At 39.1% G+C, this 25,757-nt stretch overlaps 2 protein-coding genes across 22 annotated transcripts in view; one reads left to right on the forward strand and one right to left on the reverse strand.

Moving 5' to 3' along the window:
* SLCO5A1 (solute carrier organic anion transporter family member 5A1) overlaps positions 1–15,383 on the forward strand; it is a 66,039-nt gene extending 50,656 nt beyond the window's left edge. For 2 of the 3 annotated variants that reach the window (XM_085537340.1, XM_085537341.1), the window contains exons 7-10: positions 5,149–5,308; positions 8,642–8,883; positions 9,550–9,614; positions 10,920–15,383. In XM_085537340.1, coding sequence (XP_085393466.1) covers positions 5,149–5,308; positions 8,642–8,883; positions 9,550–9,614; positions 10,920–11,365 — 913 coding nt within the window. In that variant the 3' untranslated portion in view covers positions 11,366–15,383. Of the gene's footprint in view, positions 1–5,148; positions 5,309–8,641; positions 8,884–9,549; positions 9,615–10,328; positions 10,446–10,919 lie in introns of all 3 variants that reach the window. The other variant, XR_014942519.1, reaches the window with a different exon arrangement.
* Positions 15,384–21,684: 6,301 nt separating this feature from the next.
* The window catches only part of SULF1 (sulfatase 1), a 186,332-nt gene continuing 182,259 nt past the window's right edge, over positions 21,685–25,757 (reverse strand). For all 19 annotated transcript variants that reach the window (XM_085537328.1, XM_085537331.1, XM_085537337.1 and 16 more), the window contains one exon: positions 21,685–24,115. In XM_085537328.1, coding sequence (XP_085393454.1) covers positions 23,298–24,115 — 818 coding nt within the window. In that variant the 3' untranslated portion in view covers positions 21,685–23,297. The remainder of the gene's footprint in view (positions 24,116–25,757) is intronic.

A 25,757-nucleotide genomic window follows, 5' to 3' on the forward strand; every position in this document is an offset into this window, starting at 1 on the left:
ATGTTTTCCACCAGACAAAAATTTCTGCTGGGAAATTACTGGAATAATCTGCCTGGTGGTGTATGGCATGTTGCTGCATATTGCTTTCTGAAATCCAACGTGATATAATGAGACAAGTTTCAGCTGATAGCTGAGAAGGCAACAGAGCCTTGGATATTTAATTTCCTGCTCAAGCTGCAATGTGTTTCTAAAACTGTACCTTGTTTGTTTATGGCATGAGGAAGAAAACACTCAGAAAGGCTTTGGTTGACATCCAACTAGACCACAAAGTGCAAAATAGCTCCAAGAGCTAAATCTGTGGACCTGATTTGTGTAATCAGTAGACAGACAATAAATATTTAAAAGCTACTTAGCAACATTAGATCAGCTGCAAAAGTGCACAGCTGGAAAGACAAGCATATTCAGCAAAAGCAAATAGTGTTTAAATACATTAAAAATGAGTTAGGTGGAAGTCACTAAGCAGCTGTCGTACTGCTTAGCATCATTGATGATGGGAGGTGAGGTGACAAATAACAAGGATAACAAGCATTATGTGTGCAGTTATTCCTGAGCCAAGCCTCTGATGTATTTGGGTATGGGAGATGGGAGCAGAAGAACATCCCTTATTGTCCACGGGGTTGCTGGGAAAAAGGTAGCTGTTTGCCTTTACATCTGTTGTAACTGAGTATTACAGAACTAAGGTGAGCAAGCAGCAGCCACAAAAACAGTTCAGATTTTTGTTCAACTCCTACATGGCTGAGGAGGTGCTAACATCCTTCGAATACCTACTGATCTGTTTAGAGAAGACACTTGAGCTGGCTTGAAACAGCAGTAGCCTCTCTGTGGCATCACTGAGCAATACCAACAGCAGGGCAAACAGGGCAGCACAGTTAATCCAATATTGCGCTGCAGTGCCTGTTGTGGATGTTGTGCATACCAACATAATTCCCAGGGCAAGAGTTTTGCTTACAGCACATGTGCTAATACCCGTGCCCTAATGGTACCTAGTTTGTGTTTAAAAGGGCCAAACTGCCATTTCTGACAGAAGTTCAGGTCTTCTGGGTTGGACTGCACTCAGACCACAGGAGAGGGTAGGGTGGTGCCTGCAGCTCCCTTTACCACTGATGTAAGAAGGTGAAGGTCATGTTCTTCTCCTGAAGTTGGAGATTTTCATTAATATATTCTAATGTCTGGGAAAAGCCTTCAGTTTTCACTCCTGCAGCCTCTCTATCATGTTCAACCTCACAGAGATTATTTCACTACTCATTGAAAACCATCTTTTCATATCATCTCAATGGACTGTTGGATAAATGCTGTAATAGAGGACTCTATTTATCTTCCATCTTGGGGGGGAGGGGAAAAAAAGGAAAAAAAAATAGATTGACAACCAGAAGGAGGAGGGAGGGAAGCCTTGTTTTACAGGGCTGTGCAGAGCCATAAGCTGTGGGTGAAGGCAAGAAGGACTGAATGCTGGTAGAAAGTGGCACATGGAGTGTTCAGAGTAACCTTTCAAACTGACCTAATGACACGCCAAAGTGCTCTGGTACCGTTCATTTCTGTAACGATAGCCATGACAAAAAAAAGTTATCCAAAACTACATTCTGTAGTTCAGAATGTAGCAGTTCACATCTGGCCAGCAATTTAGTTAGACAGTGCCTCACCCTGAATTTCTGATGTCCTCAAGTGCACCATAACATTGCATTGGTTCAGTCTTCTGACACAGGGCTGGTCTCCATTTCTTTTGTGAAACTGAAGCCGTTTTGTAGCAATGGCCATAGGATACAGGGGAAAAGAAAAATGAGGAATGGATAAAAGTACAGAAGAAGAATTAAAATGTAAGCTGGAAAAGAATCTAATTTTAAAACCTGCTGAAGGAGAATTCCTTTAGAAGTGGTTTCGAGTCCTGGCCTCTGCTCCAGGTTTTGCTTACAAATATAGCAGTAAAGAATCACTGATAAGGAGACATGAATGGGATTGGGATCGGGTTCAGTTTCAGCAGGTAGGATAGAAAGAGACTTGATTTTGGAGCTTGCTGATAAAAATGTTATTGAGGAGGTGTAAGTATGAACCCCTTCAAGTTGAGGAAGACCTTGAAACTCAGTGTTGCCAAGTCAGGCAGTTCCATAGCCAATAAAGAAAAGTAAGTTTCCTCCTCCACTTCAGGAGATCTTCCTATCAAGTATCAGGGTACAGGACTCTTTTACATGCTTCTAGGAGCTTGGGCACTTATGTTAAGGACTTCATGATCAGCTCTGTCACTGGGAAGAGTTGTTCTGCAGAAAACTGGAGGTGAGGGGTTGCCCTATCTCCCTAGAGGGTTTCTGATCAGGTCTTGCTGTCACTCCCAGTTCAGCTTCCCTTGCAGAGCAGTCACATTCCCTCACTTCTGTGTTTTGAATTGTTGGAGATCTTCAGAAGTGCCAACTGTTTTTGTTCTATAGAGAAACTGCCCCTTTGGTTTCAGCACCTGGATGGACAAAAACTTTCAGCTTCAGGTATTACTAACTACAGCCTATAATGTAAGTGGTTTCAAACTGACTTTCTGTCTTTAGAAGTGTTTCATTTTTGTAGACTTACAAGACTTACGCTAATGCAGAGGAAAATGCTATTAAAGCATAACAGAAAACTAAAGGTTGCAGTTCTCAAAAACATAACAAAATCGTGGTTTTCCTAAGTAACTGGAGAAACTGTAGTTGAAAACATCAACATCAGCTGCTTTTAAGTCCTTGTTCGTTTAGAATAACCTTATTTGGTGAAGACAATGCGGGTGCAGAATTCTAGATCTTGATTTAATTGAGCAGAAAGGTATTTAGGAAATAGGAACTGGAGTTGCCAGGCTCAGCCAAGGTTGTCACTTGCAAATAGATTGGTATGACTAAGATCATTCAGGTACTTTTCCACCAGCTTAATGCCTTCATGTTGCTGGCGGTATTTTAAAACTAGATGAAATTCCAAATGAGATGCAGAAAATTGAGTCAGCAATAAACCATGCTGCAGACACTTGCTTTTCCACTTACTAAGAAACAAGACAGAGAGCATGGTAAGTGTAGTAAAAATAGGTAAAAATATAATACAGGCTATTTAAAAGTTAATGCCTGTTGTATTTTGAGTGCGTAATGACCTCAAAAAATGACTTACATTTCAAGATGTGTCTGTATTATATATCTTAGCTGATCAATTGTTTCCTTTTTGATCTAGAATATTCAGTAATATAGCATGAATAAAAGGTAAAATTTTGTGCCTATACCTTCAGAAACCTTCCAACGAATACCCTCATTTGTCATGCAGGAGTTAATGTTAAATGTGATTTATTTAGTTGCAATTATGAAATATCACTAAAGTTTATAAATGTTTTTACATTGGCCAAAAGAACTCTGAAGTTTATATTTTCAGTTCACAAGCAAAATAGCAGATGTAGGGGCAAAGCTCAAAGAGTCAGATTCAAAACAAGCAACAGCTCATGTAGCAGTCTGTAGGCTGCAGCACAGTTCCTGCTGTTAGATGTTGTGGATGCAAAAGTTTAGTGTTAGTGGGAGAAATATATTGCGTTTAAGAGCTGAAAGATTCCATCAGAAAGATATATTTTGATCATCACCTAATGAATGAGGAGGTTCTAAGTAAGGCAAACTGGATACCTTGCATCCAGCATGTTGGAACTTATATATGTGCTCAGTTTACACTGAGTCTGGTTGTTCCAGCTGTTTTAATTTATAAAGAAACAAATAAGTATCCATTTTATCTCTATTTTTTTAAACTTTGTTAGTGTATGACCAGAATCTATATATGAATTTATGTGTTTTATTATTCTCTTTCTGTGAGGTTGACATGTCTGCTAATGTTTTTCCTCATAGAATCACAGAATCCTTAGGATTGGAAGGAAACTTTAAAGGCCATCTAGTCCAACTCCCCTGCAATGAGCAGAGACACCTACAGATAGATCAGGTTGCTCAGAGCCCTGCCCAGCCTGACCTTGAATTTCTCCAAGAATGGGGCATCAACCACATCTCTGGGCAACCTGTCTGAGTGCCTCACCATCCTCACTGTAAAAGACTTTCTTCTCCTTTGCTTTGCATTCCAAGCCCTCACCATACCCAGACGCAGAAGTCCCCTGCCACCATGGTCATTGCTTCAGGGCGGAGAGCAGCTGGATCATTCTCCCAGTAGTTGTTCCCAGATCTGGCACTTTGAGAGTGACTTGGGAGCTGTTCAGGGCAGGGCTGGAATGATATGGTGGACCAGGCAGCAGGTGGAAGCGTTGGTCACCATCCCACTTCATGAATCGGAATCAAAACCTCTGTTAGTGCCATCTGACCATCAGCTGTAAGCAGAGCTGATTTGTTTCTACAAGGAGCAATAAGCAGTATTTGACCTGCGTGCTTTTTAGAATCTTCAGATGATGATGAATCTGTGATCTTATTGATATGGACTTTGCTATTACTGCCTTTTCTACTTGTGGGTTGAGCTGCTGTGGTAGCGCTGGTAAGGCAGGGCTACAGTGGGATAATTTTTTTTTTCACAAACTCTTCATTCTGGGTATGAGTTGCACACTGGAACTCTGGTTCTGAGCTTACAGACAAACTCTTTGTGAGAGAACTTACTTATAAAGTTGGGCTTGGGAATTATCCTGGGGAAAAGTCCAAGGAGATAGCATAGTGGTTGTTTTCAAGATGTTTAGTAATAGCATGGTGATCTTCCAGACATAGAAGATCAAGGAGATAGTTGTATTTTCTAGTGTACATATCAGTAATACAAGCACTACTTTTCTGGAGCAGTTATTGCTATGTGGGAAGAGATGGCTATTAGTTCACATAATGCTCAGATCTCATCACTAGGCTCTTCACTACTAATCAACAGCAAATTGCTGCAGCTTACAGTGGTTGTATAAAATCTCTTTACTCTTAAAAGGAAACATAACGAGAATACCCACACAAATAATGTATAACGTTTAAACTTTGGAATTACTTTTATATTGTTTTTTCAGTTGTTGGCAGAGTTGCCTAGGGCTTTCTTCTATGTAGTTCAAATCAAGCGTATGACCCAGGGTTAATGCAATCTTTCTGTAATCATGTGTAAGTTCCAGTGTTAATGATTAGGATGTTTTCTCTTCTGAACAGCAGGATGTCTGTGCTTGCTCTATTAGTCTGTTCTTTTTCTTTTTCTTTTCTTCAGTCCCACTCTTGCCATGGCCCACAGGAATCTCACTGGGAGCTGTAACGTGAACTGTGGATGTAAAATTCACGAGTATGAGCCTGTGTGTGGATCAGATGGAATAACGTATTTTAATCCTTGCCTAGCTGGCTGCATCAATGGTGGAAACCATAGCACAGGGGTAAGTCCTTCACCCACCCACCTAACAAACCTGAGTGGGCCCTCAGGACTGCAGCAGATTGAAGACTGCTGTGTTTTGAGATTGAACATCTCTCCTTGAAGCATGTTGTCTTTTCACAAGTTCGTCAATGTTATTTTTAATAGTAGTTGGGTATTTTTTGTTGTTGTTTTTTCCTCTTTGAATGGGAGGAAGAACTTCACTCTTCAGGTAACTGGAAAATGTTTTAAACTCCTTTGTAAGTTTTATGTTGAAAGACACTGGTGCTTGTGCTGGGCTCCTTGATTCATATAAGTGGTTGTACCACCTGCACCAGTGCATTGATAGGTCTTTTGTTTGTGCTGGTAAAGAAAGACTGCCCATTTATTCTGCTCTTGTAAAGCAGCTTCACCTTCCTCATGTCCCTCTCTAGACCCCTTAATTATAGGTGATTATCTTCAAACTCATGTAAGCAGAAACTAAAGAATGTTAATAATCCACTTTCTCTCTTGGATATACATTATCCGTTATAGCCCAGTCTTCAGTTATGCTGGGCTGGGGAGAGGCATCCCGCTGGTAAAGCTGTACCGTGGGAATCTTGCAGTATCTTGAACTGAAAGGTACAGTTTGACCCTCCAAGCAAAAGAGTGGTATTTATATGCTCCTTTAATACGAAAGGGAAACTCCTGAATTTTTCTATTACAGAACTGTTTTTTTATTTTTTATTTTTTTAATTTTATTTTATTATATAACAAAAGGATCCTTAAGAAAGACAGGAAGTAATGTAAACATTGATTTTCTGAGGACTTGATTGTACATTCCAGAAAGCTTATTTATAATGTATCCATCTGCTGATTTGCAGTTTTGAGCCAGCCTGTTAACTGGGGGGTGGTGGTTCCAACACTTCCCTATCTCAAGTTTGACTAGATAATGTTCCACAAATGCAGGTTCCTGTGTTGATTCCACTTAAAACAGACATAGAACAGTGGTTTTTTGGGGGGGGTGGTTGTTTTAATTTTAATTTTGTTTTTTATTTTCACTTTGAATGTTTTCCTAGTTTGTAGTAGAAAGTTCCTTTGGCCCAGTTGTGTGATCTTTGCTACAATTTACCTGATATCAAACTGATGCTAATAATTCATTTAATAGGGAAGTGCATTGGTAATTTGTACTCTTTAACACAGATTTTGAAACACACTATTTCCTACTATGGTTTAAGAAAACACCCTTCATGGCCTGAGGGTAGATAATGGAGAATAGAATGAGAAGGAAAATACATTTATTGATAAAATAATGTTTTATGTAGGATACTTTTAGAAACAATGACTACAAGCCTATGCCACTCTATAGCACGCAAAATGTTGCTAAGCTATAATACTGGGATTTAAACTTATAAAATATAATGCTTTCAAAATTTGCCACTTAAAAATTGGAATTAGGCAAAAGGATGCCCATGTGGACTTCAGATCTGGTTTATGTAAACTCCAGAATTTCTGTTGCATAAGAGCTCTGTCTCGGTGCACAAATGTGGTTTCTCTGGTGATGAGCCAAGATTGTGTACTAAAGAAGACTGTTTCTTGTAGGAGGCCTATTTGGAAGCAAAAAGGAGAGTAAGATGAGGACTGTAGGAAGAAAACAAATACTTGTGATTTTAAACGGTGGAGAGCTATATTGAAACTAAGAACCTAAAAAACTGGATTCTTTTACTGTTTTCATTCCTAAGTGATACTTGGCGAGTCACTTAGACCAAACTTATCCCATTAATTTTTTATTCTTTGTATTCTAGATGATCAACACGAGCAGTAACAAGAAGTGTCTTCTACAGAAGCTCTGAGTGCCTAAATCTTTATCTGAAGGCAGAAAAAGTTGTGTTTAGGAAACGCTAAGTTGTATATAAGGAAAAATATTCTGAAAAAAAGGGATCTTGGTTGCCTTAAATTTACCACTCACCTTTCTGAAGCTTTTTGTCTGTTTCAGTTACTTAGCTACAAAATAGAGATAACACAATCAGTGCCTCATCTTGGCTGTTTTGAAGATAAATTACACCATTTTGAAAACGTTAAGCTATAATGATGAATTTGATTTAAAAAATCAACAGTGAAATATGAGGCACATATGAGTATCGTCAGTGTGAGGAGGGATCATATTTTGCAAAAGTGGAGTAAAATACTGGATAAATTCTCATTAGGATGTTCAGCTAAATCCCATGGAAAAAAAAAAATAAATAAAAAAAAGGCAATGCCATAATACAACCGTGAATAGGAGTATAAATTAAAGTTGACAGGCAGCCCTAATTTGGTTATTTCCCAATGTCTGAGTGCTTAAATATTAAGATGGTCTTGTAATGCAGATTTTGTGCATATGTGGTTCTACATTTATGAATATGACCATAAAAATCAAAGCCTCTAACATTACATGTGCCCTGATCTGTTTCCCTACCACTGGAATATTCTCACTGACCATACAGCCTTTTGCCGTTAGAAAACTCTTTGGGCCCCTCACTGCAAGAAAGACATTGAGGCTCAGGAACATGTTCAAAGGAGGGGTCTGGAGCATAGGCCATATGAGGAGAGGCTGAAGGAGCTGGGAATGTTCAGCTTGGAGAAGAGGAGGCTCAGGGGAGACCTTATTGCCCTCTATAACTTCCTGAAGGGAGGTTGTAGTGAGCTGGGGGTCGGCCTCTTCTCTTTTGTCATTTGTGATAGGACTAGAGGGAATGGTTTCAAGCTACGGCAGGGGAGATTCAAACTGGACATTAGGAAATATTACTTCTCAAAATGGGTGGTGAGGCACTGGAATGGACTGCCCAAGGAGGTGGTGGAGTCACCAACCCTGGGATGACTGGATGTTGTATTGAGGGACATGGTTTAGTGGGAGCTATTGGTAATAGGTGAACAGTTGGACTGGATGATCTTTTAGGTCTTTTCCAACCTTGGTGATTCTATGATTCTAATGGGAGGCTATTTTTGACCTAGCTTTTCCTTGTATGGCTCAGATCACAGTATCCTTTGCCTCTGAAAAGCCAGTTTATTGCACAGTCTCTTCATGCTAGTTTTTGTCCATCTAAGAATCCCTCATGTCTTTTAGTCTCACCATTTAGCTCTCTCTGTTCATCTTATTCTCTGTTTTCATTCTTGTTCACATCTCATCTATAACCACACTCCACACTCAGCTGAAAGTTTCTAGGTTCTGTGTGTGGTAATTTTGACTGTGGCTGGGCTCATGATGCTGGAGGCAGAAGAATCCTGATTGGGAAGCAGTATTTGATGCCTGCTGAGAAGGTTACATAGGACATACCACATCTTTCTCACACGAGTTTTCATGTGGAAATGTTCTGTTTCCCGTTTCCTCTCTTCCCAGGTAAGAAATTACACGGAATGTGCCTGTGTCCAAAGCCGCCAGGTTATCACCCCACCGACAGTGGGTCAGCGCAGTCAGCTCCGGCTGGTCATCGTCAAAACCTACCTGAACGAGAATGGCTATGCTGTTTCTGGGAAGTGCGATCGAACCTGCAACACACTTATTCCATTCCTGATATTTCTCTTCATAGTGACCCTCATAACAGCTTGTGCCCAGCCGTCAGCGATCATAGTGACACTCAGGTAGGAGCTATGATATAGGAAATATGATGTATTTTTGCTGTGCTGTCACCAGTGTCTGTATCAGAAGCGTTTATAATATTCACAGGATAATGCACTTTGGGAAGCAAGGAATGTCCAACGATTTCTAGACCATATAGAGAGAGAACAAATGAAAACATACCATCTTGATATTCCACTGTCATTTTGATAACTCGGACTGTATTCCTTCTCTGACTTTTCCAGCTGCACAATGAGAACAATAATAACACGTTGTCACTATACTGCAGTTATGAAAAGGTAAACTGCAACCAGTGAACATTAGTACTGCAGAGAACTTCATTCTTGTGAGATACATAAGGGAAATATTCAGCAGAATTTTGTAATGTTCATCACAGATGATAATGCCTCCCTCCCCTTAGTCTGTGTAACAGTGATGCCAACCATCCCAAACCACATACGATGCACAGCACGTTGGTCCAAGATTTGTGACCCAACTCATTTCTCTAATATATCTGAATCTTGTATTGCTTATGTTGAAATGGGAGAATGCTTAGATAGACTGTTTGGATTTTGACAAAGATTTATTATCGCTCAGAAAATAAAAAGCCAGGATGTAAAGTGAGAGCAGTCCACAATGACTATCTGCTGCTGACTATTTCTTAACGGATTTTTCTTTTTGTCTACTAGGTCTGTGGAAGATGGGGAACGGCCCTTTGCACTAGGAATGCAGTTTGTTCTATTACGAACTCTTGGTAAGTTGTGTAGCTAATAAGCTTTCACAGAAACCATAAGGTTTCCAAAAGGTTTGTGATGTTTGCCTTAAATGTAACATCAAAGTACTAAAATTCCATAAATATGCTACTAATGGCCTGACTAATTGCACTAGGAACTTAAAGTTAATAGCTTCTGAAAATGTTGTAACTGATAATGTATTTAAAATATTTATATTTATTATTGACCTTCTGGAATGTTATTTTTTGTCCCAGAAAGAGGTATTAGAACAGTTTCAAGTTTTATTTAAAAACCCTGCCAGAAAAACGATTTGTCAAAATACCTGACGTGATTCAGTTTTTGACAAAATATTATTTTCTTCTGACAACAACTGGTAATTTCCTGATCCAGCTAGATGACACAGTAAGAACAATTTCGGTCTTCTAAATATTGTCCATAGCAGGATTGTGTCTGCCTTCAGTCCTTCTCCTGTGCCACATATAATATTGCATATTCAAGGACAGAAACAGGAGTTACTTGGAAAAGATGAAATGCTGGTGCTCATCCTCTTGAGCTCCTAAAATCCCATCTGGTCCTGGTGTTCAGCTACTACCAAATGTGAATAGAGCAAGCAATGACTATTCTAAGAGAGAACAAGAGGAAAAGCGCAAGTGGCTGCATCTGGTCAGTAAGGCAACAGTTTTTTTTTTGAGGAAGGCTCTTTCTGACTCATCTTAAAGGTGTCGTATTTCCAGGGAATACAGAGCATTTAAGGGTCTGGCAGTTTTAGATGTTAAATTCTGTTTCTGAGGAAGATATCTTCAAAAGAGAGATTGAAACTCTAGTGGTCTTATCACTTCCATCCTTCTTTGGTAAGAGAAACATTTTGTAATTTTTGGTGGCTTTTTCTCCTTAATCTAAAGCAGCAATCTCTGCTCTTTCCCATCTTATGGGTAATGGATGTTCAACAAGTAACACTGTGGAGATAACATCTCATACATATATATATATATATATATATATAAAAACATATATATATATATGTATTTACTGCTGATTTTATTTCCTGTGAGCACTGGAATTTCTCTGTGGGGCGTATAGTTCATGAAGAGCTGGCTGAGCTCTACAGAGTGAAGCAGTAGCTACTGTAAGGTGTAGCTGCGCTGTCTTTAACACTGTCACTTATGTGGTGTTCCTTAAGTGGTATAAGCACTGGTGGTGGGAAGAATAGAGTGGAAATCTCCGAACTTCTTGACCTACACCTGTTTGGCTTACATACATAGTTTCTTTGGAAGTCTTCCTCTATTTGCTAACACGTATTAATTCTGTTGCTATTTTTATTTCAGCTTACATTCCCACTCCAATTTATTTTGGGGCTGTTATTGATACCACATGCATGCTTTGGCAACAGGATTGTGGAGTACAAGGATCTTGCTGGGAATACGACGTCACCTCATTTCGTTTTGTCTATTTTGGGTTGGCTGCTGCTCTCAAGTTTGTGGGATTCTTTTTTATTTTTCTGGCCTGGTACTCCATTAAGTGTAAAGAAGAGCAACTACAGAGACAGCACTGGAGGGCTTCGCCGGTGAACACTGTGAGTGAGATGGTTGGCCAAGCTGGACTCCAACAAAACTATGCACGGACTAGATCCTGCCCTACCTTCAGTTCTCGAGGAGACATTGGTATGGCACAGGGCATGAACTGCATAGCACAGACATACCCTGGCCCCTTTTCAGAAGCAATAAATTCCTCAAATGAAAATGCATTGGAAGAAGTCACTGCTGAAATATAGCCCCCTGGCTTGGTAATGTAATGTTTAGTTTTGTTGGTTGACTTAATTATGGCGCCTTGTAAAACACCTGTGCCTTCTATTTTTAATCTAAATGTAACACATGGTAAAATCGACAAAGCTTAATGCAAACAACCGTAGTGTGTTCCTGAGGGCTGGATACCTCAAACCAACCCAAGTTCTTAATTCTCCCTTCCTGACAATGGAGTTTTAAAAATTGTGTTTGTAATTATTTCAGATGTGTCCATTAAATGTCCATGCTCTATCTAATATCAGTGTAAGGGTGAGGTACTATGAGCAGCAGAAGTCAGTGGAAGAGTGACAAAAACTCATATTGTTACTGTCTAGATGTTACAAAAATGCTTAATTGTATCATCTTTCACATCTGCAAATCATATTTTTAAGAGATGAGTAATTACTGTGAGTTCTGCTACAAAGCACAACTAAACTTGTTTAAACTATGCAACTTACTCGGATAATTGTATGTGCAGCAAATTACGTTTAAAGTTTGCTTTTAAAGATATTACTGCGACTCAGTTTGAAAGGGGCTATTTTCAGACATACATCGTTAAAATAAAAAAGAACATAACATTTAAAGTACTGTTAATAACATGTTAAGCCATACGAAAGTTATGTATCAGGTGATGTTCGCAAATGCTGAGACACAATATCTTTGTCCTGTCAAAAAGTGCATTAACTTTCATTTGATAAGAAGCAGTCATGCTTCACAAAGTACACAGGCTAGGAGCTTATAACGCTTGGAGTAAAAAAAAGCACTTAAGTATTAATCTGTGATAACATTAAGGTGTAGAAATCCTTTACACATACCAGATGTATTTCTGTAATAATATAGGTCACCTGGGTAGCCCTTATTAGCACCAGATCCTTTTTTTTTTTTTTTTGTTTTGTTTTTTTGTTTTTGCTTTTGTTTTTGTTTTCCTGAAAAAGAAAATCTGAAGAAACCATCTGTGGCTCATAGGAAGTTCTTGGCTGTGCTTCAGAAGTGTGTGCCAGTGTAGTTCAGCTTTGGTGAGACCTGATGGCCTTGTTTTGTTTCTTACTGGCTGTTTGGAGCCAGGGTGGCACATCTCTCCACAAGACGTAGAGGAGAAACCTTCAAGTGGATTGTGAGCATGTGGGCTGTCCCAGCATGAGGCCTTCCTCCCAACTGCTGGCACCACTGTGGTGCTTCTCCCTGGTGCTTCTGCCCTGGTTCCGCCACTCCTGTTGCCTGCCTTGGGGCAGGCTGCTGGAACCACCCTGGAAGCTGCAGGTGTATGGTTTGTCCCACACCTAACCAGCCTCCCTCAGCTTTGTTTAAAACTTTCTGTGAGAACAAAGGGTGAGTTGGCTCTCCTCAACACACTCAGGTAAGGGCTAAGAATATCAGTTGTCTGCAAGCAGAGACCCATGAGATGTGGTGTGGCCTTTACTTATTCCAAATTACTATGGTGTGTTTTCTCTCCTGCTCTTAGCATCTCCTATATTGCTCTGGAGATTTTGTAGTGCCGTTCTTACAATGTACTAGTGATTTCTCAAAGGGCAGTGAACAGTTTCAAGTCAAATCAAAGCTGTATTTTGCCCTGCAGGGAAAGCCTTACTAGTTAAGGAAATAAGAGACATTAGAAGAACTCAGTGATGGGCAGACTTGGACTTTGCTAGGTGTGTAGCCTGCATGAAATCAAATAGGAGAAAGCAGAACTTTGGGAATGTAAAAAGGATTTTCTTTCTAGTTCTATTTTTAATTTACAATTTGTAAGATAATTAAACATATATGGAAACAAATCCTCTTTCTCTTGAAATCAAAGGGAATACTCTCTTTGGCATCTGGATTTGCTTCTCCTTTGCCAATTGCCTTCCGTCATCTCTTGTCTCTCTTTGACCAGCATGTGGCTTTACCCACTGGCTTGGTTCCTCTGCTAGAAATGTTGACTGCTTATTTCAGAATGTCTCAGTCCATTTATGTGACTTGTTATTAATTCCATTCTCTGTGGCTGCAAAATACAGCATAGTGGAGTATTGTTACAATCACCTCCCGTTTTTTCTGTATATTCTAATAGCTTTTTGGATACAAGCCTTAGATTTTTTTATTTTTGTCTTGTGCAGCTACTGGGCACGATATATCTGCAGTCAGTTTGTGCCACCTGGGATTTTAGCTTCTATACTTCGCATCCCAAGGAATACATTTCCTTGTCTCAGAGGTACTGGGTACAATTTATTTTTTGACATAGAAGATCAGAATAGATGATAGAAATGTCTCCTCCTCCTACAGTCTTGAGTGCTTCTTGCATCAAGAAATTCATGTCATGACAAAATTTGAGGCAGAGTAGTAGGACGAAGTGTAATTGCAGCCCATCACCCATCCACTTTAATCACTCACCCATTTTAATCTGCATGGGATGAGGTGAAAAAAGACAATCTTCAAATATCTCAGAAACAGAGCATTTAGGGAATCATAAATGATATGATAAAGAGGCTGGAGATGAATCATCTGTACTGATCTACTCTATTTCATGCCTTGTGTGCACGTCTTTTCCATACAAATATCGAGTGAGAGCAGCTTAGGCTTGTAGGACTGTCAGGAGCTAACACAGATCACAAAGAATAAGGGTGATGTAAATGACACATCTGCAACTGCTGCAGCTTCTGAGCTGAATGCAAGGGAATTCAGAGCTTGTCAGAATTTCTGTTTTTTAGGAAATCCTGACACCTCAGCTTCTAAAAGCATTTTTCAATGTCTGGGAAACTGGAACATTGAAGGAAAGATACGCATTTCAGAAATACTCAAAAAGCTGTGTTCGCATACTTTCTTGTAGCTTCTTAATTTTCATTTCAAAGCTATATACTTCACTGAAACAAACCTAATTATTCAATAGTAGTTTTTAATCTAAATAATTTTGTCAGTGTATTTCTACCAAATCATTTAATTAAATCAACATCCTCTGAGGGAAAGAAAACGCAGCCTCTGTCCAACTTTTGATTTAGTCCTGAAGGAGGCTTTGTTATGAGTAATCTCTAACAGTCTAAGCTAAGCCAATAAAGGCACCCAGGGTAAAAACAGTAACTCACCAGAGAAATCAATTCCAGCCTTGTCAACAGTGACAGAAATATGGACTGAAATCTGCTGAGCAAGCACTATTTTCTGAGGCTACCATTGCAGAAGGAAGCAGAGTTGCCAGAGAAGATGTATGCAGAGATCTTAGTCACCATCAGTGTGTGGTGTGTGATTAAAAAAGGAAAAGCTTTACTTATTATCCAGCAAGGGTGATCGTGGTGTTTTCCTGTCATGAAACCGTCTGACCATAAAAATTCCAAAGTCATTTGGAGTTAAGTTGTTGTAAGTTCAGCCATCCTCCACTCTCCCTGCAAACACTCTAGTATGGTTAGCAGCAAACACAAGAACACATAAAGCAGGAGTCCTGCCCTCCTGCTCATTCGCACAGAGCTATTGGTAGAATACTGAAGTCTTCTACCTACAGCTGACCGGGCAGGGAGAACAGGGAGCAATGACACCTAGACTTTAACTGCAAGTCCCCAGAGATCCTTGATATCATAAGGACAGCCCGGTGTCCTCTTGCTCAAGATATTCCTGGTTCAGAATGAGGGACATGAGAGAAGTGGTCCCAGTGCAGAGACATGACTGAACAGATCATCATTTCTTATCTAAGGCTTCTCATTTCTCTCTCTTTCCTCAAAACTGAGGAAGACGTTAGAAAAGGAGAAATGATAGCCTCAGGTGTGTATGAGCATGGCTCGTGAACCACTTTGTTCATAGTGAGTTGTTCATATAGAATCCAGTGGATGTAGTCATGACTGCAATAACTGGAGAGTGATGCTCTGTATTTCCAGTGCTAGGCAAAGACCTGCATTCTTTTAGTTCTCTTCTCATAAGCGTACTGAATGAAATACAGTATAATTTGGAACCGGTAGCATTTTATATATTTTCAGTACAGTGTAAGAAGCTACAAAAAAAAAAAAAAAAAATAAAATAAAAAAAATTAAATGTTTTGATGCAATTTAATTGGAAGCTTCTGATTTTTTGTCTAGTCACTGTATCTTAAAAAATGCATGTAATAATTTGCTGTTCTTCAGAACATGCAGTTAAGTGAGGTAAAGGTACAGATCTCCTCGTAGGTGTTAGAAATGCAAGTTTGAAAGCCCTTAAATTAATCAGAAACACTTGAGTGTAGTGTTTTTGAAAGTATGTTTGCTCTTTTAAAAAAATATAACTCATAAATTCATAGCATAGCCATTCATTATGGCTCTGCTCCAGCAAAGCACTTAAATACATGCCTAAATTTATATACTTAAGTGATGCACTTAAAAGTAATGCATGTATATAGGCACTGGACTGAATTCCATGTGCATTCAGAAAGAAGTTCCTTTACCAACAGAGTAATTTCCACACTAAGATATTTTTTACCCATGGATTCAGTGATCATGACCGGAAGAACACAAAAAGGCAGTCAAGTACTTCCCCACGGCATTATGGCTACTTCTATATCTGGCAATGGAGAAATGCCTTTTTTTCTTTCTTTTTTTTCTTCTTTTTTGAAAATAAAAGACATGTGGTTCCATGTAGCTCCATGTAGCAATCCTTAGCATTACAAACTGTAAAATTTTTGCTAGAATTCTTAATTCTGCATGAAAGTGTGATTGCATAGTGAGGGACTTTACTATTCTGCTTAGAGAAGCAGAGGGCATTTCAAGCACATCTGCAGCAGGCAGTAGTTGTCTAGTTCCAGCAAGAGTCATCTCATCATCTTGGCTGATGGCATCCAACGTCACCTCATCCAGCCACAGATAGTGGGTGCCTGATCATCTCAGTTGTTTCCACATTCAAAATATTTTGTGGACTTGCTCAAATATATATTCTATATTTAATTCATAAAACACACCATTCATGTATTTTATGAATTTTTGGCTGAAAATTTGGGTATTTTGTGTGTATACAGAATAAATAAGGGCATATTTCTGACCTTAAAGCCCATGAAATCACTCGTAATGCTGTAGATTTGGACTGTGCCCTTCCACAGGATTTGGATCTAGAGGTTTGAATAACATTTGGACCTCAGTGCTTTATGGAACTCTGGTGAGCATGACTGAGGAGAGAGGTTGGCACCTTCTGTACTGTTCTTGCAGGTTCTTCCCAAATTGCCTGAATGTTTGCTGCCTTACTTCTCTTTCTGTGTATATAATAGCACTGCTCTTCATGTTATATTGACAAAAAACTGACGATAAATTGGTCCAAAGTGTCTTACTACTATTTTGGAGCGAGATTCTTATCGTCAACAGCCTAATAATAAGGCTGAAGAACTGGGCCCGTCCATATGTTGGACATTAACAAGCTGACGCTTTAACAAGTGTAGGTAAACTAAGTGACACAAAGTGCTTGTTTAGCTTTTATACTCTAGTCACTAGTTAGTACTACTGTTTTCGTAGATCAAAGACAAAATATTCCCTTAAGAAGTTTATCTTTGTCTTTTTTCACAGTAACTTCTCTTTTATAACAGCATAAGAAATGTCATGCTGTACTATCTGTGTTCCCACAGCTGAAGCCGTCCAGCTGTGTCCATTTTCCAGGGGTTTAAAACACCTAGAAACAGAATTACATCAGTCTGAATTGGCAGAGCTTTGAACAGTGCTTGCTGGTTGTATATTTAACCCATGGTAATGCATTTCAGATTCTTCACATGCTGGACTTGATTTCTGAGATATTTTCATCCTTTAGAGCATTTAGAAGATGGACAGTTGATGTCACGGTGCTAGATTAATTATTTGGTATAGAATTAGGGTTTTTATTTATCTTTTTCTTATGTAACTTTTAAAAAATGTCTAATAATTGAAACAAGGTTAAATGTAAACATTTTCATTGAGTTGAAATGGAGAGCCTTCAGTGTGGGGACGTGTTTTGCCCAGAGTTCACATGATTCTTCTTCCTTATTTTGTTACACTAATGTGTACACTACATGTTGTTAACACTAATACATGCTATTATGTGGCCAAAGCTTTAAAAGTATACCTGGTCCTCAGGAAGGAGATTTTCCCTATACTTTCCACAGAGTGTATAACATAAAGTAAGGATGACAGCTAATGAGATTCATATCCAATATCCATACCCACATGTAGTTAATACCTGTAGTTTTAGTAAGAGTTCATGAGTGTCCTGTCCTTCAGATAAGCATCTTTAATTTAATCCAGCCATTCAAACACAGATCTAGCTCTGCAAGTTCCAAGTACATAGGCCACTCTAAAAGTCATGCCTCCTATTTGTCTGCATGGAAATTGCAGCAGATACAAAATGTCACTACCATTAGTTATGCGATTTCATCAGTGATGAGCAAGAGCCTTCATGCCATGCTCGTAATAATCTGCACCAGCAGAGACAACCACCGTGGTGGTCAGCAAGGCTACAGTGTACAACCCACAACTACACTGTGTTCTTATCCATTGATTGGTCTTCATAAATGTTCAGCAAGCATTGATCAGTGTCAGCGGTTCCATTTTTTCCACATGAAGGAATAAAATTTCACACTATTGCTCCATATCCACTTCCATTTCAGATGCCATTTTGTCAGGCTGCCCCTCTGCTGCCATCTGTCACGTGGCAACCACATGTAATGGAATATTGGTGGCAAGTTTCAACTGCTACTGTACCAATCACCATCAGCCTCTGACACCAATATAATAAAATAGGAGGTATTACTTTTGAAGCAGCCCTCATAGCTCCAAACTTTGCTTGGTTTTGATTTTTATAAAATGGAGTAAATGTTTATTTGTTCATGTTCCATTTCACTCTTTTCCATTTCCTTGTGTTTTCTATTTCAAGTTAGCTGTCGCAACGTTATCCTGTAATAGAATTTTATTCTTGATATAGAATAGCTGAAAAGCTGTGGAATTCATGAAGGGCTACAAAAGGCATTCAAGGTATTTTTCAGCTCAAGGAAGAGCAACCTTGATAATCTTTGGACAAAAGGCTAAACAACATTATGGTGCTAACAGCTACTGAATAGCTACTACGATGTATTCACTATGACTTCAGTGACACGTTCAAGGCATGCAAATGATACAACAGGATGTGTTTTTGTTCTTTAAGTCTGGAGCTTCTCCAGTGAAGTCAGTGTTCATAGTTACTAGTGAGCCAATTCCTGACACGGTCTTCTGTCCTTTCAGGTGGGAGGATTTGGCCCAGCACTAGCAGCTAAAGTAGAACTTATATAGACCAGGCAAATCTCCTGTAGGATTTATTCATCCTTATGTAGAATGTTACTTTCTTTGGTGGCTTTGATTAAGCAGAGACTGAAAATAAACTCTATAGGAATGACAGGAAGTGATGGCACCCCTTAACCAAGCAACATTAGTAAGAGTTAGAATTAAATCGAGGATTTAGATCTGAGATATTAATGTTCTTTCATGAAATATCAGAAAGAGGGGGGTTGAATAGGAACAAGTTCTAGCTCCAGCAATGGAAAAAGCCAAATCTGGCCAACTTTTAAGAAAGGTAGGATTTACAACTCAGATTTTTGGTGTTTGACTTTTTAAGACAACATTTTGCCTTTCTATTTGGAACTGAAAGTTAATTCTTTTATGTTACCATACCTGGACTGCTCACTGAGAGGAGGCGTGTGTATCCTACATGGCATGATTTGGTACGCCTCAGAAATGTTACCTCTTTAACAAAGGTACTTTTGAAAACATGAAGGGAGATGTCAATGCAAAAAGTGGGATAAAATACTTCAAAACTGTTTCTGTACAAAGAACAACAAAAACAAACGCGGAGTCACTGTGATCCATGTGTCAGTGAAGGCTTTCCTCCTAACAGACCTACTCTATTCCCCACTTGAACAAATGGGAGTTTTGCCCTTGGCTGTAGTGCATACCTCTACCAAATGATTTAAGCAGCAAGAAAATAATCTGAGTAGCGTGGTAAGAGCATGGAGTGGGCACATTGCCTGTAACTGTTCTTTTTTTTTTTTAATTGAAAAAACCCACCTCATTATTAAGCAAATGTGTAGAGTATTAAGGACATTTGTAGAGTATGTCTGACCGTATGAGTGTGTGGGTGCTGTGCTGTGGTAAAAAGAGACTAATTGGTTTATGCATTATTTTGCATACTTTAGGGATTTTTAATTGATATTTATTTCTCAGCAGAGCTTAGAATAATTTCGAAGCTGTGTAACACATTGTTTCATGAAATCTATTGTCAGCATCTGTTGTAAACATGTGTTTACAAAACAAACTCTTGAATACTTGATATTGGAAAATAAAAAGTAGCATATCAAATGTGTTTTATTTCTGATGGGGAAAAAAAAAAGAAAAAGAAAAGAACAAAACCAAAAAGGTACCTGGATCGGTGTGCAGTCAGTCTGGATCAGGTGATGATGTATTCAGTTTTTTAGTGCTCAGTCAGACCAAAACCAAACCTTTCCACTGAATTCTGTGAGCACTGAATCGCAGCAAGGTATCGACCATGAAGAAATAAACTGTACAATTTCATCATCTCCTCTAGTGGTAAATCTGATTTATACTGGTTACATGCTAAGAAAAACAAATTTGTTTGGAGTTGATATTGGCAGAGTTAGAAAAATACATAGGATATAACTGTGTGCATCTATGCTGCTCAATACTGGGCGGGGCCATGAACCCAAGGACAGGGTACTTGATGTCTGTGTTGTGCAGTGCTTATTTCACTCCATGGCTCTAATTTGGTCCACACCAAACCATTTCCATTGTGATGTCGGGCTATGCCACAGGGAGTTATGTGCTGCACAGTGTGGATGCAGCCCACCCTGTCCAGCAGTGTGGATGTAGCCTGTTCATTCCGTTGAGTCTTGGAGCTTTCTCTTACAGTCTGGGCTCACTTCTCTTATGTAAAAGCACAGATATATCTACAGATGGAAACTGTGGTGTGCCCAGCACCTTGTGGGTTGGAGCCCTCAGGAGGTTCAGTCAGTGCACTACCATTGGGGAACAAATGCTTCATGGACGGGTTGGCAGACAAGCCAGGGAGCCTCAACCCTGTCTGACTGCTGAACTCTCAATAAGCATTCTTCATTTTCATTTTCCAAAACATATAACCAGATTAAAAAGCATCTGGCAGAATGAATGTCTCCATTGTCCAACACCAGAGCTGTTAAATGAAGGAGTGGGCTGTGGATAAGACTGCTGATAGTTTTCTGGCACACAAGGGCTATTGCTTCTGGTTTGAAACCGAACAAATGAGCAACCTGTGAGGGAGGAGTTGCGGGCCCTGCAAGCAGAGCCGGGGCACAGGAGAGGCACTGCAGTGCGGCTCTGCACTGACATCTGCTGCCTGAGTGGGGGGGAACCCACGGCAGCTCCAAGTGAGGAGCTCAGGCTGTGAGCACATCTCCGCAGACGGGATGTGACTTTATGGTGACTCTGCAGCTTGTATCCTTCCTACTGCACTTTGGTTCTCACTGCAGACTGCTGGCAGAGCACTCCATCTGGATCGCTTTTGGCTGAAACAAAAGGAGGCACTTTTATTACAGGATCACATCCATTGGGGCACCAGCTGCCCATGGGCACTTGGGATGTGAGAACCATCCTGAGCCAATCCTCTCAAACTCACATATTTCATATCTCTAGAGCTGTCTATCCAGCACTGCCATGTTGGTTTTTTAGCACTCAGGTTGACTACTGGTCCCCTCTCATGACTCTCAAACACAACCTCTGTAACTTCAAGTCTGAAGGAACAGAGGTGTCCAGTCACTGTGTAAATGAAAGAAGAGGTCAAGAAGTGCATCTTCAGAGACAGATTTTAACTTAAGCAGATAATTGTATTCACATGCCACTGAGGACACACAGGGCACATGAAAGACAACCTTTACCTTGAAGCCTTCATTATTCTTTGTAGTCTCCTGTGTGAGGAGATGCTCATCCTCACAACAGATCTGTGGTCCATTCTCAGTGGTCCAGTCCCTATGCTGTGCCCAGCCTGTCACACCTTGCTGCTGCAGGGAGAGCTCCGTAGGGAGGGATCAAGGGATGGCATGATGGGACATTGCTTTACTCCTGTGAACTGCAGTTCTGCAGCCTTGTGCCTTGTCTTCAGGGAAGAAAGGATCGGATGAATTGGGATTTAATAAAATGAATCACAGCGGGTCTTAAACAAAAAAAAAATATATATATATTATTCACAATCTCCAGGAATAATTTATAACTAACAGAATGTAGTGTGTTATTTCATTACCCATTGCTTTCAGTGTGGATGTGTTCTTAAAGCCCAAAACATTAACATATTTTTAGAGTAAGTCTGGATTGCTCGGAAAGCTGGATCATCTGGACTTCTTTGAAGCAGGTAAAGTAAAACACTTTTTATTTCAAGAAATATTGCTTCTAGACTTTCCCGAAGCCAGAATTGTTCTATAAAAGTATCACAGAAGTATTATACAAGTTTTAAAAACACAGCTGGTATCCTAGTAACTTGAAACCTATGTACAAATAATAGCATCATTCATGACCATAAATACGCTTCTTCTATCAATCAGCCCGTGACACATACATCAGACAAAGAGCTAGTTAATTTTAACATATGTACAGAGTCCATCAAAAAGACCGCTTCTTAAAATTATTAAAATCCTACTAAAACAATCTTGTTTCAACTGAAAGTACAATGTGATGAACGTAAGTTTAACCTGCAGTGCTTGCAGTAGCCCCAAAACACTCACTACACTAAATAAGACGGAACAGATAGGAAACACTCCCAAGAACTGGATGCTGTGGAATTACATCTGTTTGAGGTAATTCTCGTTTGGTGGTGTTGTGCTAATGACTTTGAATTTATTAAAAAACAAAAAAAGATAGTTTCTAGTAGTACAGATTTTGAAGTTTTTGTGTTTGTGTTTTTTGTGTTTTTTTTATACTTTATAAAATTTAAAGTTTGATAAAGTTCAAGAAAAAACTTCAGAGCAATACAACAACAAAAACTATCTAAGCTACTACTTTTTACCCCATGTGCATCTAGAATAATGTAAATCTAACATGATTTTATCATTCCCTTTAATGACTGTTCAAAACAACACCACAAATTGAAGTCTCGAAATGAAAAGAATGTTTTCAAGGTATCATTCAGGCTAATAAAAATCAGATCTTGTGACAGAAGTATATATGAATTGACACAAGCCTTTCTACCAGTATTAGATTAAAAAAAAAAAAAGTTAAAAAAAAAAACAAACAAACTCATGTAATTTTAATACTGACAATGTCGTATATAGGGAAACAATCCAATTTAAACAAATCCTCCTCTAGTTAACAAGTATTAGCCATACCTTTCTGAGAGCAAATTTAATTCAATCAAAGTAACAAAAACATGCAATATTTTTGCTAAAATGATATTCAATCTATTTCCACAGTCCATGCTGGTTATCTCTTTCCTGTCAATCTATTTATTGGTTTCACAATTACATTAGTCAACGAACAAACTAAGAACAGGTAAGTTATTAGATTCATAAATGGTATGGCATACAGATTTTAAAAGTGCAACATCGTTTTACTCGAAAGTGTGGCATTAGGAATTTCCAGTGGTTAAAATAATTTATCAGAAACACATTATGCAGACAGATTGGGTGGACTGAAACATTCATTCATGGTGGGATCATCTGGAAATAGAGAAAGTCACTTGAACATCCTTGTCAAAGAAATCTTAGCTTATAGAGAATGTGCTGCTGCATTAGAAAGTTAACACTTTTTCTTTTCATTAAAAGCTGGAAATCCTGCTTTCCAGTGTAGCGAATCACTGTGAAAGTATGTATGTGTGCGTGTGAATAAAATACACACAGACAAATACTGAACTGGTCTTAATTTAGCTGCAAATTGTATCTACACTCAATATGGAATGTCAGTTGTCATGATTGCCTTTATAAGTCTGGTAATAAGAAAAAAGGAGAATGTATTTAACAATCTGCAACTTGATCTAACCCAAGGAGAGTGGAGATGAGGCGCTGCCTTCTATGTTTAGGACTTGTGAAGTTTCCCCTCTAAGACTCTGTTTTGTTTTTTTCAAAAACGTTCCTGTTTTCTGGGTACTGATGGATGAATCTCTAATGGATACATTTACAGCCTGATGAACAACAGGTTGATCGGACCTCACAGGAAGATACATTTGATCTCCAAATATGTCTCTCATAGCATCAGTGTCCTGATGAATGTCTTTTTGAGGAATGCTGATGGGCTGTAGCATGAAGCCATGCCGGGACTCCAACTGTATCAAACCATTTCCACTGAAATCCATATCAAAACGTTCTGATTCTTTATCCTCCATCCATTTTTCAGCTTGATTATTTCTCCAGTGTGCGTCATTCAAACTACTTTTTTCAGGAATATCATTGTTTAATTCAAGTTTTCTCTCCTGACTTAAATTCATGGTGCTCAAAGCTAGGGCTGCAAAGTCTGTTGGCACAATAAGCTCCAATTCTTCTCCAGTCAGGCCACTTGCCTCTTCTGCAGAAGACATTTCTGCTGAGGTTGATGTAGATGATTCATCTCCATCCCTGTTGCTTTGAGCAGTGTTAGCCTTGTCTGTTTTATTTTGCTGGTAGTAACTGTTCAGCAGTGCAAACATTCTATCTACATCCTTCAAGTAATTAGTCCAGTCAGCCAGACTAAGTCTATAGTTGTATCTGTGTTCATATACACTTTTATTCACTCTGTACAAATTTTCCAGTCCTTGCCAGTTGACATCACCAGTGAAACTGGGCAGGTTAGCCTTCCCATCCATCCCATAACTGTCCTCTGTTAAAAGAAAGAATAAAGCCTCATGGTGAACAACAGCTTAAAGGTACGAGCAAAGCTGCCGTGTATGTTTCTCCTTCCATTTCCTTGAAAGCACCACTATGCATAGCATATGTATCTCAAACTGGAAGATGCTCCACACCTTCAGTCATCTTGCTAATGATTGTGGCCTCAGATGGTTCACAGCTTCTGCAGAACACACAGCAGTGAAACCCCTGTTTTCTGCTGCATCCTTCAACTAAGTAAAACAGGGCAGAATCTGTCCTAATGGGGTTTTGCGATGGCATTTAAAGATAGATCTTCCCTACGGTATTTCAAGGCATAAGACTTGCGTCAACACATGACTTATCAATTTGTCTTTCCTAAACATTCTACCAAATGATGCAATGAACAAACAATGGTTGAGTATAATAGGAATGATCAAAGGAAATGATGTAGTTTTGAGGAATTTAATTAACTACACCACAAATACTACAAATCTTCTGTTATTATTTGTAATGATAATTTCATACATATCTATCTGCCTATCATCTATCTATCTATCATCTATCTATCTATCATCTATCTATCTATCTATCTATCTATCTATCTATCTATCTATCTATCTATCTATCATCTCTATTTAATTTGCCAAATATGAGCCTGTATAGGAAAACAAACTTCTACAAGAACAGTCAGTAACTAAAGTGGTTTGATATATTATGGTAGAAATCAAAACTGGAGCACTGCCATTTGATCATTAACAAGTTTGCATATGAACCAGGGCAGTGTGGAGAAAATCAGAGGCCAGGATATTGGCTTTTGGCCCAGGAGAATCTCTGCTGCTAGTCCAAGGGTGGCAGTATGAACAGGTGGGACATTTTGGGGCTAGTAAGTAGGAGCTGCTGTTCTCCATGAGTCTCAGTAGCAAGGTGTTGGGGCTGTGCTGCAGAGAAGTTGGATCGGCAGAGAGCTTGTTGCATTTCTACAAAGTAGCTCAAAGACTGAGACCATCACACTGATTCTAATCTCTTCCCCCCCAAACACTGCATTTTTTTCTGCAGTCTCAGTTTCACCACTGATGACTGAGGAGTCTCACAGCTGAGAAGGCATTGGAAATTGTTCCATTAACTTCATGTCCATAAGAAAATAATAACTTGTTTAAACACATGGAAAAGAGGTAATTTGTATTCATAGATGTTAAACAAATAGGAAAGCTAAATCTTAAGATCCTAGAGCTGACTGTACATTGATTGACTGTGCAAGTCATTTCACAGCTTAATTCCACAACTTAGCCGTAAGCATGATGTTTCCCACTGAAATCAGAGTATATAGGAGGGAATGGAGAGGAGAGAAAAGGTTTTCTCCTGTAAGAAATCTCATTACAAAAAGGTCTGAAACGGAAAAGTGGAGATGAGTTGCATTTGAATAACAGCATGTCAGTGGTTTCCCCTACCAGTATTTGGGAATCACTCACTTATATCACAAACCCTAATGATATAAAAAGTGTTGCTAACTGTTCATAATAATATATCTTCAGATTTTTTAAAAATTAAGTGTTATCTAAACTTCATTGACCAGTTATTATGATTCAGAGTCTCATGATGCTATCATCTGTGGCTGTGTCATCTCCAAACCTAAACTACAATCAACTCTATGGTTG

Source organism: Coturnix japonica, chromosome 2, assembly GCF_054131305.1.
Source record: "Coturnix japonica strain WE chromosome 2, WE-NBRP24, whole genome shotgun sequence".
Lineage (NCBI taxonomy): Eukaryota > Metazoa > Chordata > Aves > Galliformes > Phasianidae > Coturnix > Coturnix japonica.